This window comes from Aythya fuligula, chromosome 26 (assembly GCF_009819795.1).
Source record: "Aythya fuligula isolate bAytFul2 chromosome 26, bAytFul2.pri, whole genome shotgun sequence".
In the NCBI taxonomy this organism is placed as follows: Eukaryota; Metazoa; Chordata; class Aves; order Anseriformes; family Anatidae; genus Aythya; species Aythya fuligula.
Window position 1 is genome coordinate 1176093 of NC_045584.1, and position 12835 is coordinate 1188927.

Genomic DNA, 12835 nt, shown 5'->3' on the forward strand with positions numbered 1-12835 from the left:
ACCTGTCTCCGCGAGTTCGTTTTCCCTCTTTTTGCAAAAAAAAAAAATCCTGTCTTGGGGGGCTGGGAGAACGCGGGTTTTGTTGTTTTTTTGTTGTTTTTTTCTTTTTTTTTTCTGACAGCTGCGTGTTGGCAGAAGGGCTGCCGTCGTGGAGTGCCTGTAAATACACTGCTAGTCAAATGTCACGGCCGTTGGAATTTTGCATTTATTTTTAAACTCTTCCATGTTTGATACTGTGTACAATAAATTTGCAGAATTTAGAGGGCTACCACTCGTCATTCTTCCTCTCCCCTTTCCTGCTGCTGACAGAGCTGCGACGTGGCTGCGGGTGCTGCTGCCTGAGTGTGCCCTGAACCCACCCGTGCTTGCAGGGCTCGTCCTCGTGTCTCTGTTTCAAAGCCTGGGGGGGCTGAGGGGTGACGGTGGCCCCAAAGTGTCCCCTTCTGCCCTCCCCAGGGCCAGGAGTGCTGAGGTTTGCTCCCTGAGCACGCTACGAAAGCCACTTGGGGCAATAACTGAGCGCACGCCTCAGGCTTGTTGAAATATATTTTTTATTGCATTTCTGCAGGTTTTACAAAAATATGACAAAATAAATTAAAAAGAAATAAATACCCCCCCCCCCTTCATTTCTTTTAGTTTCCGAAGAAAGAGAGCGCACAGCAAGGGAGAAAAGAAGGGGAAAAAAAAAAAAAAAAAAAGGAAACAATTCCCTCCTTTGTACAGTAACTGCCCGGAAGAGTGAGACACCAGACAGGCGGCCGCTCTTAGAAATATTTTGGGGAGAGAAATGTTTAAAAATGCCCAGGACCGTGGGGTCCAGCAGCAGCAGGACCCTGCCCTGTCCCCCGGTAAGTGACATGGGGACAGCTCGTGCCGGGGCCGTTACCCCAGGAGGGAAATGGGACAAACAGAATTCCTTTAGGACCAGCGCCTTTTAACCAAGAACCGAGCTGGGAGCTGGTGAGCCAGACCCGGGGAGAAGCCGAGAACCAAAACGGGGAGCGGGGAACGGGAGGGGGCTCCGCACGGCCCCGGCACGGAGGGGATGGCAGCAAGGTGTGTGGGCACAGCAGCTGAGCAGGATTTGGGGCTCTGCAGCAGGGAGCTGAGCCCGGGAGGGCGTTGGGGTTACAGCTCCCCTCGCTCAAGGCACTGCTGCTCCTGCTCCCCTTCGAGCAGCAGCTCCGGGGCACGGCCGTGCTGCTCCTCCCGTCCTTTTTGGGCCCCGTTTGCCCCAGTTTCTCAGCACCGTGGAGCCCGCTGCTCTCTTTTCCCTCATCTCGCCCCAGAAATCCTCTGCTCTTCGTGCCCGGCAGGCACTGAGCGTGGTGCCCGGCCCCGTGGGAGGCCGAGGGGGCTGCTGTGCCCCACCGTGCCCCCCTGGGGACCCCAAAGCTGGGTGCAAGGAGCCCCCCCATCAGCCCCAAACCATCGCCCCTGCAGCGCAGGTGAGTGGAGCAGCAGAGCCTTTGTGCCCCCCTGGCCTTATTGCTGGATAAAATGGCTTGGTTCAAAGACAAAAGGGGAACAAAAAAAAAAAAAAACAACAACAAAAACACGCATTTTGGGGAGAAACGGGGTGGGAAAAACAACCTGATGTGTTCTACAGCCCAGGCCTTGGGCCAGGCACAGTGATGGGGCGGCCGCAGCCCTCCCTTCCCCCTGCTTGCTTTGGAAACGGGTGGGGGCAGCGAGCGGAGCTGGGGGGGCGAGGGGACGGCGAGCAGCGGCCTTACCCCGGCCCCCACCACCCCGTAAAGCGAAGCAGAGCCGCGGGAAGCCCCCTCCCAAAGCGCTAAAGCCTGGACCCGGCGGCGGCAAAATCTCGGCCCCGGCAGAAGCGAAGCTGCTCCCACCCCCCCCACACACCCCTCATCGCGTGCCCCCCACCCCACGCCGGGACGTCCACGTGTGCGAGCGCCTTATTGCGAGTTAATTCCACGAGAGAAGAAAGCGGAGAGGGAAGGGGAACGTCGCTGGGGCACGGCCGGGCTGCTCCGAGCTCTCGCCTCCGCCGCCTCCAGCCGTCGCACGAAGAACGGGAGCGAGCCGCTTGCCTTGTTTTGTTTTTGTTTTTTTTTTGTTTTGTTTTGTTTTAGTGCAAGAAATGCTGCCCATGCATGGGAATCCGGGTGGCCGGCGCTCGCCGCTCACCCCCCCTCCCTCCCGGCCGGTGCTGGGGCCGGGGGAACGTCCCCGTGCCGGCGGGACCGGACCCGTGCCGAGGCTGCGGGACAGCGGCGGTGGCGGTAGGCACGGGTGAATCGGGCTCCTCGCGCCGCCTCCTTCCTCTGCCATCGGAGACGTGGGGCCGAGCCCCGTTGCCTTCGCCCACGGGGGCTCTGCGGGTTGCTCCCGGTGGGTTTGGGGACGCCGAATTTCCCCTCGTCCCTTTGGGTGCCGGAGCCGTGGAGCAGGACCGGGATTTCACCTGCCTGTCCCGAATTTGCCGGAGGCACAGGAGGGGACGCTCCACGCGTGGACACGGCCGGGCCCTGCTGCTGCTCACACCGACGGTGCCTCGCTCGGGTGTCCGGACCCCCCCGGGGGCTGCGGGTCCCAGCTGTGGGGGGCTGGAGGGGCGCGAGGGGATGCGACGGAGGGGGACGGTGCAGGGCGCGGGGCCAGCACGCCCGTGCTCGCTCCCGAAACGTCGCCTTAGAGTTTATAGCCCCCGCTCTCCTCCTCTGCCCGCGGCTCCGGCTCCTCGCGGCCCCCGTCCTCCGGCACCCCGTTGAGGTGGGACTTGCTGGGGCCCGGCCGCTCGCCCCCATCCGTGGAAGGGCCGGGTCGGGGCTGGGGGGAGGCGGTGGCTGCGGCCCCGTTGCCGCTGGCCCCTTCGGACTTGCCGAAGTTGAAGAGCTTGCCGGGGTTGAATGGCTTGGTGGGCGACTGGACCTTCTCGGTCCCCGCGTCCCTCTTAGTCTCGGGGGATTTCAGGAACTTGAAGCTGAGGAAGCCGGGGAGTTTGTTATCGCTGCCGGTGGGGGACTGGGGGGACCTGGCGGCGGCCGTGCTGCCGGCCCCGGCCCCCCCGGAGAGGAATTTGCCCTGCAGAGGGATGATTTGCTTCAGCTTCATGACGTTGTTGGTGGCCAGCAGCGAGCTGGGGCGCTTGGGCTTGTCGGAGCCGTGCGAGGCGCCCCCGGAGCCTTTCCCCTTGCCCTGGCTCTTCTCGTGGGCCGGGTCCTGCCCGGCGGCCTCGGGCTTGGCCTCGTCGCGGCTGGACTCGCGCTCCTTGCGGGCCTGGTACTCGGCATGCCGCTGCCGCTCCTCCTCCTCCCGCTTGCGCCGCTGCTGCTGCTGGAAGTGGTGCTGCGCCTGGCGCTCGTGCTTCTGCCGACGGGGAGCGCGTCGGGCACGGGGGCGCCTCGGGGGACGGCCCTGCTCCGTGCACGGCCCCGAGGGGCGCGTTGCCTCCCCGCACCCCCTTTACCCCGTCGGCATCGCCTACCTTGAAGGCCTCGCGGCGCTGGTACTCCAGCTTCGCCATCTCCTCGGCCACCCAGGCGGGGATGTCGGGGATGGCCACTTGGATCACGTACTTCAGCAGCAGGGCGAAGTGCTGCGGGGGCACGGGGGGGGGACACGCTGAGCGTCCCCTTCCCCCAAATGCACCCCACGGGGAGGGAGGGTGGGGAAACGGGGACCGGAGAGGGCAGCGCAGCGGGAGACCCTACAATAACAAAGGGAGCGCCGTACCTCCAGCACCACCACGGAGATGATGGCTCCCTCGGGGCTGAGCCAGGGGAAGAGGCGCTGGAGCTGCCCGCACTGGGCGATCAGGTAGCAGTTGACCACGATGGCCAGGACGCCCATGGCCTCCATCACCTTCTGCACGAGGGAAGGCACCGGGGGATGAGCTGGAAGCCTGCGGCCAGCCCGCTCCCATCCCCCCGAGTCCCCTATCCACCCCGAGACCCCCATCCCGGCTCCCCCCGGTGGCCCCCATCCCACCTGCCACTGCCCGATGCTCTCGACCCGCTGGCCGAAGGGGCGCTGGAGCCCCGTGCACAGCTTGAAGGCGTCGCTGCGGATCTCGATGACGTTGTTCACCAGGGCGCACATGGCGGCCAGGGGGAAGGCGGAGGAGAAGAGCACCACGTAGCCGAACTGGATGAACATCTCCTGGTAGTCCTGGAAGGTGTCCTGGGGAGGAAGAAGAGGAAGAGGAGGAGGAGGAGGAGGAAGGCATTGCAGCGGGGCTTGGGGAGGATGCCCCCCATGCCCTGCCGGAGCTCACCTCGTACTTCTTCATGCAGCTCTCCACCTCCGCCTGCGTCAGCTGCGTGGAGTAATCCTCCTCGGGCGGGTCGATCCAGGAGGCTCGGTTCCGCTTGCGCCCTTCCTCCTCGCCCTCCTCCTCCTCCCTGCTCTCGGCCGCCCTCCTCCTCCGACCTCCCCGCAGGACGGCGACCGGCTCAGCTGCCTTGACCGGGCTTCCCGGGGGGCCTTCGGCCTCATCCTCATCCTCGCCCAGCTCGAAGACGGAGGCGGGGTCCATGCCCTTCTCCACCATGGTGGGGCTGCCCTCCTCCAGGAAACTCTCGTCCTCGGGGCCGCCGGGCTCCGTGCCGCGCCGCTCGGCCTTCTCGATGAAGCTCACCTTCTTCAGCTTCAACCCGCAGTCCAGGGCGCTCTCGTCCTCCGAATCCGACTCGCGCCGCTCTTCCTCCTCCTCCTCCTCCTCCGGCACCCCGCAGCCCCCGTTCAGACACTTCTTCTCGCCCCGCGACCCCTCGGGGGCTGCCCCGGGGACTGGGGGGACTCGGGGACGGGCGAGCAGGCGGAGGACGGCGTGGGCGACCTCGCGGAGGCTGCGGAGGCTGAGGTCCCCCCGGCGCAGCCGGCGGTAGAGGTGGGGCTGCGACACCTCCTTGACGTTCTGCAGGAACTGGCGGGTGATGAGCAGCGTGGCCAGCATCTGCGTGGGGACACCGGGCAACCCGCTGTCACCCCGGGGTGCCAGCGCCCGGGTGTCCCCCTCCCGCGCCCCCATCGCCGCGGGGTCCCCGCTCCTCCCCGTGGCCACGCCGCTGGAGAGGGGGGGGGGCACCTAAAGCGGTGCCCCCCTCACCCCAGTAACACCGAGCTCGCCGGCCTCGTGCGGGCCACCGTGGTGGGGACGGGACCCCCGGGGGCTGGGGTGCGTGGGGGGGGGGTCGGGGGTGGCATGCACGGCCCCCCGCCCTCCCCGCTCCTACTTTGGATACTCCCAGTCTCCAGCAAAAGCCCAGGAGGCCCTTAAGGAAGATGAGGGAGAGGTGGAGGTGGAGGAAGATGAAGGGGAGGAGAGCCTCTTTGAGCTGACGCATGAGGCTTTGGGAGAGAGAGAAGATGAGCAGGAGCTGTGGAAGGGACAGAAGGACGGACAGACAGACAGACAGAGAGAGACCCGTGAGCGGTGACGCAGCATGCGGGGACAGCAGGAGGGGGGGGACGGGTGCGGGTGCTGCTGGCTCGAGGACGTCCGTCTGTCCATCCGAGGGCATCGGGGAGGTTTTTTTTTTTTTTGGGGGGGTGGGGGGTCCTCGCCGGCCCCGTGCGCTGCCTCCTTACCTCCTTGAGCCGCTCCATGTCTTTGAGGTAGAAACCGATGTAGAAAAGACTTAGGTATGAATTTACAAACTGAAACTGGGGGGGAGAGAGGGCAGGGTGAGCGCGGGGCGGCCGCCGGGACCCTCGTCTGTGCCCCCCCCCTCTCCCCATCCACCCCCTTACCAGGACGATTTTGATGATGAGGTGTTTCTCGTAGGCACTCTGCAGGCGGTAGTTCTCTGCGGAGCCGAGGGGGTGAGTTTTTGGGGGGGGGGTCCCCGCGTCCAACCCCGCCGCCGTGCCCCCCCCCCCCAAATTGCCCCCGGCCCCCACGCACCCATGTCGTTCAGCCAGTAGGCGATCTTCTTGTAAACCTCGTCGCAGGTCGTGACGATGACGGCCAGGACGATTTTGGGCAGGAAGCGGATGATGCGGGGCAGCTCCTTGATGCTCAGCACAAACTCCTACGGGGATGGGGTCAGCAAAGAGGGGAAAAGGGGGGGGTTGTGTGGAAGCCCCCCAGGTGCCGGGACGCAGTCTGGGACCCACCTGGAGCTGGAAGCAGCCCAGCATGACGAGGAAGACGAAGGAGAGGCAGGCGAGGCAGACGGGCAGGCTGACCAGGCACTGGAAGAGGAGGCGCTTCCACGGCGGGTAGTAGAACTCCTCCGCGCTGGTCACGGGGCTGATCCTCTTAATGCCCTAATTTTTTGGGGGGGACAGCAGCGTGTGACCCCAGTGCTGCCCTCGGGGGGACCTAGCTCAGACCCCCAGGAACAACCACAGACATCACGATGGTGCCAATTCTGCGCACCAGCCCCGGTGCCTCGAGTCCCCCTTGCGCACACAGGACCCGGAGGGACGGCGCTCAGCTCCATGGGGACCCCCTCCCCAAGGACCCCCCAAAAAGTGCTCACCCTGAACTGGGGCCGGGGCTCTTCGATGGACTCGGCGGGGGTGTCCAGCGTCCCCCACTTGTAGGCGAACTCGGCCCCGCGGCGCTTCCACTCCTCCAGGAAGAGCGTGGCCCAGATGACGTTGAAGATGGCAAAGACCACGCAGCAAATGTCCTGGCTGGTCTGCGGGGCGGAGGGCACCCACCGCACCGGGGTCAGTCCCCTCCTGTCCCCACAACCCCCCCAGCTCAGCCCCCACCCCATCCGGTGGTCCTGGGGAGCCTCCTAGACCCCGATCCCACTGCCCTGAGGGCTCGGGATGCGGTTAAGCAGCTGATGGGATTAGGAGCCTCCCAGCTCCGCAGCAATTAGGGCATTAAAGCATCAAAGGGAAAGGCTGGAGCGGGGAGGGAGACGTCCCCAAAAAAGCTGGGATTTGCCCCATTTCCCAGCCTCCTCGCACCTGGTCGCTCTCGGTGAAGGTGTAGAGGATGGAGCCGAAGACGGCGGGGTACACCATGGCCGAGGTGTAGAAGCCGAGCCAGGCGAAGTACATGGCGATCTTCACGCCGAAGTAGTCGCAGATCTCATCTACGGGGGCCGGGGGGGGGTGGTGAGCGGGGCCGGGACCCCCATAACCCACCCCAGGACCCTCTGCCGGTGCCTCACCGAGCGGCTGAGCCTCGCAGATCGCCTGCACCCAGGACTTCATGAGCCGCTTGAGGATCCTCTGCTCGTGCAGCGGGAAGACCTGCTGGATGACGCCGCGGGCCGCCAGCTCCGGGACTGCGCCGCGGGGACAGGGGGTGAGGCGTGGGGACGCTGCTGTCCCCCCCCCCCTCACCCCGGGTCCCCAAAATGTGTCCCCAGCCAGGCCTGGCACGGCGAGGTTTGGGGTAGGGATAACGGGAAGGGTGGGCTTGGGGTGATGGAGGAAGATTGGGGCTCGGTGCCCAACCCTGGCCACGGCACGGCGTGCGCACCGCGTGCCCGCTGTCACCCCGTTTGTCACCCTGTTTGTCACCCTGTTTGTTTGTCACCCCGGGGACCCTCTGGGGGTGAGATGTGGCACAGCTGGGATGTGGGGAGGTGGCTGGGGGGAGGGGGGGGTGGCCGTGCCGTGCCGTACTCACTGATGGGCTGCCCCTCGAGGAAGTGGATGTTGTGCAGCGCCTCGCCCTGCTTGGCGCGCAGGTTCTCCAGCCAGTACCTGATGATGTTTTGCCGTTCCTGCGGCACCGCAGCGGGGTGAGCCCGGGGGTGAGCCCCCCTGCCCGGCCCCCAGCGCCCCTCCTGTGACACCCGTGTCCCCCTGTGCATCCCCTCCCCACCCCTTGCCCTCTCCTGTCCCCTCTGGACCTCTCTTGTCCCCAACTTGGGGGTGTTTAACCTGGTCCCCAGCTGGGCCAGGGGGTCTCCAATCCCCTTTTTCACATGGGGATGGGGAGATGACTCGTGTCCCTGCCCCACATCCACGTGTCCCTGCCCCAAATCCATGTGTCCCTGCCCCAATTCCCTATGTCCCTGCCCCATGTCCCCAAGTCCCTGCCCCCCGGCCCTCGCCCCTGAGTGCCCCACCTGAGAGGTGAAGAAGTAAAGCTCGTTCTCGATGTTCTCGTAGATGTAATCCTCCTCGCAGGAGAAGCTCCGCATGCCCCCGCCGAACTCGGCTTTCACCGGCTTCCGCAGCCCGATCTCGTCGGCCCCACGCAGGAGGCTGCAGGGAGCGGGGACACGGCCGGGGACGTGGCTGAGGGCGCTGAGGGGGGACTGGGGGGTTGCACCCAGGGCCGGGGACGTGGCCGGGAGCCTACCTCTCGTAGGTGGCGGTGACAAAGAAGGCGTAGACGCGGGTGTGCTTGTGGTGCCGGACCTGCACGATGAGCTCGGGGATGCCCAGGCGGATGTGGTTGAGCAGCCAGAGCAGCGTGTGGTCGTCCGTGGTGTCTGGGGGCGCACGGCGCCGCTCGCACCGGCCCACGCTTGTCCCCGTGTCCCCCATCCCCGTCCCTCCCCATGTCCCCACCGCGGGTACGGGGCTGTGAGGAGCTCCGGGTGCCATCGGACCCCTCCTCACCTCCCCCCCTCCCCAAAGCCGAAGCAGCAGCGGGCACCCCACGCATCTCCCTACCCGGGAAGGTCATCAGCACGTCGCAGTTCTCCGTGGGCACCGTCTTCATCCAGGCTTTGTGGGACATGATGTAGCGCCCGGCTTGGAGCAGCCGCTTCCCAAAAAGCTTGTCTGCCGGGGGGGGGACAAGGGGGTGAACGGCTGCGGGCACCCCCAGGCCTCCCCCCCACCTCGACCCGGATCCGGACCCCGAATCAACAATGATTCAGCTGCTGGCACAAACAAGGGGACAGGGACCCCGGTGTGTCCCCAGCGGTGGCCGTGCCAGCGGGTCGCAGTGAGGTGACGCCGGCCCCGGCTCAGGTTTCTCCTCCGGCAGCTCCCAATGCCCGAAAAAGCCCCGACAGCTGCCGGGGAGGAGGCGGCGGTGGCGCAACCTGGCAGGGTCGGGATCCCCGGTGCCACCCTGGGTGTCCCCCCCACCCCCCACCCCGTGCTCACCTCTGCCCGCGGCCCCTCGGTGAGGCCGGGCTCCGGCAGGGCCGCGGCGCCGGGAGATGGAAAATGGCAGGAAAAATGGGGAGAGCGAAAAAGCAGCCGGTCTCCATGGAAACCCGGAGAGGCCCCGTGCCGCTGCGAAGAGCGGGGATGGGGACGGTCCCCAGGGTCCCCTTGTCACCCCCCGGCTGGGGCTTTTGTAGGGACACAGCCCCCGTCCTGCTCTGGGGTGGCCGTGCCATGGAGGCTCGCTGTCCCCATGCCCGGTGCCCCCATCGCCTCTCTCACACTGGACTGGGACCCGGCGCATCCCAAACCGGCAGGGAGGGCAGGACGAGGCCCCCACGGTGCCATCAGGTCCCCCCCCGCACGCCAGCAGCACCCGGCCACCTCCGTGCCTCAGTTTCCCCCTGCTGAGCCAGGGCGCAGGGGATGTCACAACAGCCAGCCCCAGGGCTGGGAAGGTCCCGGGGCACAGGAAATCCTGCTGGCACCGGGCACGCCGGCCCCAAAAAACAGGAAATGCCGGACCTGCTCCGGACCTGCTCCGGACTTGCTCCATCCCAACGGATGCGCCCCAGCTCCGGGCTCCCCGTCCCAAAACAAAGCAGGGCCCCAGCGCTGGCTGAGACCCGACAAACTCATCTCCCCCGCTGCCGGCGGCTCCGGGTGGGCAGGGGCCGAGCTGAAAAGCCGCCCTGTGCCCGCACCGTGGGCGAAAGAGCAGGACGGCTCCGGGCCGCTCGGCACGGCTCGGCACGGCTCGGCACGGCTCGCCCGACACCCCCGGGGGCACCCCGGGGGCACCCCTCGCCCACCCCGCACGCAGAAAACGCCCTCGCGGCGGCGAGGCAGGGCCTGGCCGAGCACAAACCCGGCATTGTGGGTGCTGGCACAGCTGTAGGGCCGCGAGGGTGCCGGGAGGGAGACGCTTCGGGTGTGGGGATGGGGGTGTCCCCGCGGGGTCCCCAAGCTCTGCTCCGTGCAGGCACCCTGCCCGTCACACTGCGACCCCCCCCCCCCAGCCTGAGTGGGACCCCCGCTCTGCTCCGGCATGGGTGGTGACGAGCACCCATCCTGCTCGGCTGGGGGTGCTGAGGCTCCCAGAGGGCCACCAGCCGGCTGAATTATTTACGCCCCGCACGGGGAGCTGAAATCCTAGCTGGGAGAGCGGCCGGCCGGGGAGGGGGCACCGCACAGACACCCCAATACACGCGTGTGTGTGTGCGTGAGCCCCCACGTGTGCAAGGCCACGACAGCGCCCCGCTTCGCACCGCGAGGCCCCCAGAAAAGTGTGAGCCCCCCCCCTGCATCCCGAGGAGCTGCGGGATGGGGGGCGCGGGGACCCCAAAGCTGGGCTCGGCCGCTCGGGGCGCAGCGGGGCTCCTCCTGCCCAAGGTCACTGGAAGAGAAGTGGAGGAGCCGCAGGGGGGTCCTGAGCGCGGGTCCTGTCCCCCTGACCATGGGGAGGGGGGTGGGGGGACACCGCATTGACCCCCCCCCTCTGGGCACGGGGCCGTCCCTGCCCCACGTCCCCTCCCGGTGCCACCGGTGCCACCGCCGGCAGAGCCACCGAGCCTGCGGGGCCGCCGCTGTCCCTCGCTCCCCGCTTGTCCCCGCGGCCACCCGCTCACCTTGGGGTAAGGTCACCGGAGCCGCAGGGCTCTGGGGACCCCAAAATCCTTCCCTACACCCCCCCCCCCCCGTGAAACCTGCGGCCGCTCGGGGCAGAGGCGGGCGTCATTTGGAGGCCGGACCTGCCTGCTGCGAGGGGGGGGGGGCACAAAGTGGGTCACGCTCCCCCCCCCGTGCCGCCCCGTGTCCCAGCCTGGCCACGTCCTCGGTGCTGTCACCTGCTTGGGGGGGGCAAAGGGGGGGGCACGCGTTCTCCTGCAGCCCCCTCCCCACCTTGGGGACCCGCTGGCAGAGCCCTCGTCCTGCACCCGCTGCCCTTGGGGCGCACGGACCCCATCTGGGGGGGGGGCACGGAACTGGCAAGGGGGGACAAAAGGACCTCCACGGCGGGGGGGGGGGGGACACGCATGGCATGGGGGTGACCCAGCTGCCCTGGGGGGGGGCATTGATCAATTGATAAATCCTCGGGCGCGCAGCCCCCTGAATGCGCCCTGTCCTGGTGGGGGGGGGGGGCGCACCGAGCGGTCCGGGTTTGGGGGGGGGGGGGGGGGGGGCGCGCATCCATCCCAAACCCCAAACAGCCAGGAGAAGGCGAGGAGGGGGGGGGGGGGTGCGGGCAGCACGGAGCCGTGCTGGGACCACCACGACCCCCCCCGGGCTGGCACAAAAAGAGGTGGGGGGGGGATAAAACCACCTCCCCCCCCCCTCCTCGAGCGGCCCCGCCGCATTGAGCCGCAGGGAGCGGCCCCTTTCCACCCCCCAAAACCCAGGGGGGGGCCGACTCCTCCCGGTTCCGTGCGCCCCCCCCCCCCCTTTTTTTTTACGCATCCATCCCCGGTGCCACCTACCCAAAACGCCAGCGGGGGCCGGCGGCTCCGTTCGTTCGTCGGCTGCCGGGGGGGGCCTCCGGGGGGGCCGTTCGCCCTCTTGAGCTGCCGCCGGCGGCTCGGGCATGGTGGGGGGCACCGGGGGGCGCGGCGGGGGCACGGCGGGGATCGGTGCATGGGGACCGCAGCGGCTTCGGTGCCTCCCGAAGCCTCCCGAAGCCGCCGCCGCCGCCGCCGCCGCGCCCGGCCGGGAGGAGGAGGAGGAGGAGGAGGAGGAGGAGGGACAAAGGCGGCGGAGCGCAGCGCCCCCCCCCCCCCCCCCCTCCAACCCCCCCAACGCAGAGCAGGGGGACCCAGGAGTCCCTTCACACACCCCCCCCCCTTTTTCCATCACCCCCCCCTTCCCTCTCCATCACCCCCCCGGGGTGGAGAGGAGGGTGCGGAGCATCCCTGCCCCCCCCCAACCCATCCCCAGCACCCCCCCACCCCGCTTGGCCCCCCCCCCACACACGATGCCCCCTGCACCCCCGCATCGCCCCCCCTCCTGTGTAACCCCCCCCTCCATCCTCCTGCCCCACATCCCAGCCCCTCGATTCGCCCCCCCCCCCCCAGCCCCCCAAGCTGCCCCACATCCCTGCCCCCCCCCCCCCCCACCTAACCCGCCCCCCCCCGGCACAGTGCCCAGGCCCGGTTATTTCGGGTGGAGGCACGCAGGGAACCCGACCTGGGCCGTGCTGTCCCGCTGACATTTGGGAGCCCTCCCCTGCCCCCCCCCACCCCCCAAACCAACCCCAATGACCCCCCCCGAAACCCCCGGAGTGTCACCGGGTGGGGATCCCGCTGCAGCCCCCCCCAGGCACCCCCCATCCCTATGGCAGTGTGGGCATCAAGGTTTGGGGACCCCCATGGCTAGGTCTGGCCCCCCCCTGCCCCCCCAGCTCTGAGCACCCGCGGTTATTTTGGGGCCGGCGCCGGGTGCCAGCGGTGACGCGGTGCCACCAGGAACCGTACCCAGCTGCCGCCGGGGCTCACGAGCTGGCTCCTTGCCCGAGCCAGGCCTGGCCACCATCCCCATCCCCGTCCCCGTCCCATTTTTGAGACCCCCCCCCCCCGTGGCCTTGGAGCTGGAGCCGCTCCTCGCTGCTGCTTCCCCTCCGTTGGGCTCCTGGCCCCGTGTTCGTGGTCCATGGAGCACGGGGAGGGGATCCAGGGGGGGATCCAGAGGGGTTTGTAAAGCACGGGGGTGGTGCTGGTGGGCTGCAGCATCGCTGGGACTCCTGCGGTGCTCCTGCATCTCCTGCATCCCTCCCGCATCCCTCCTGTGTCCTCCTGCATTTCCTGCATCTCTTGCATCCAGCCTGCATCCCTGC

The 12835-nt window shown here is 67.8% G+C and overlaps 1 protein-coding gene across 3 annotated transcripts; it reads right to left on the bottom strand.

Annotated features, from left to right (window-relative positions):
* Positions 1 to 1890: 1890 nt before the first annotated feature.
* On the bottom strand, positions 1891 to 11695 carry ANO8 (anoctamin 8). 3 transcript variants are annotated; one of them, XM_032203798.1, is made up of 18 exons: positions 11487 to 11695; positions 8566 to 8676; positions 8249 to 8381; positions 8013 to 8151; positions 7568 to 7664; positions 7104 to 7220; positions 6898 to 7025; positions 6456 to 6617; positions 6088 to 6240; positions 5876 to 6002; positions 5722 to 5777; positions 5560 to 5634; positions 5205 to 5348; positions 4244 to 4924; positions 3958 to 4149; positions 3703 to 3834; positions 3455 to 3565; positions 1891 to 3333 (listed from the first exon to the last, which is right to left on the bottom strand). In XM_032203798.1, exons 1-18 carry the CDS (start codon positions 11590 to 11592, stop codon positions 2659 to 2661), a joined length of 3339 nt encoding a protein of 1112 aa, XP_032059689.1. In that variant the 5' UTR covers positions 11593 to 11695; the 3' UTR covers positions 1891 to 2658. The 3 variants fall into 3 exon arrangements, with proteins under 3 accessions (XP_032059689.1, XP_032059688.1, XP_032059690.1); XM_032203797.1 differs by having other exon boundaries at positions 1891 to 3336; XM_032203799.1 differs by lacking the exon at positions 5205 to 5348 and having other exon boundaries at positions 1891 to 3336; positions 11487 to 11694.
* Positions 11696 to 12835: the final 1140 nt, after the last annotated feature.

Coding starts and splice junctions, on each gene's coding strand:
- ANO8 (XM_032203797.1), bottom strand. CDS start 11,592: ATGCCCGAGCCGCCGGCGGCAGCTCAAGAGGGCGAACGGCCCCCCCGG. Junction 5,349..5,559: donor ACATGGAGCGGCTCAAGGAG/GTAAGGAGGCAG, acceptor TCCCTTCCACAG/CTCCTGCTCATCTTCTCTCT. Junction 3,566..3,702: donor TCTCCGTGGTGGTGCTGGAG/GTACGGCGCTCC, acceptor GTGCCCCCGCAG/CACTTCGCCCTGCTGCTGAA.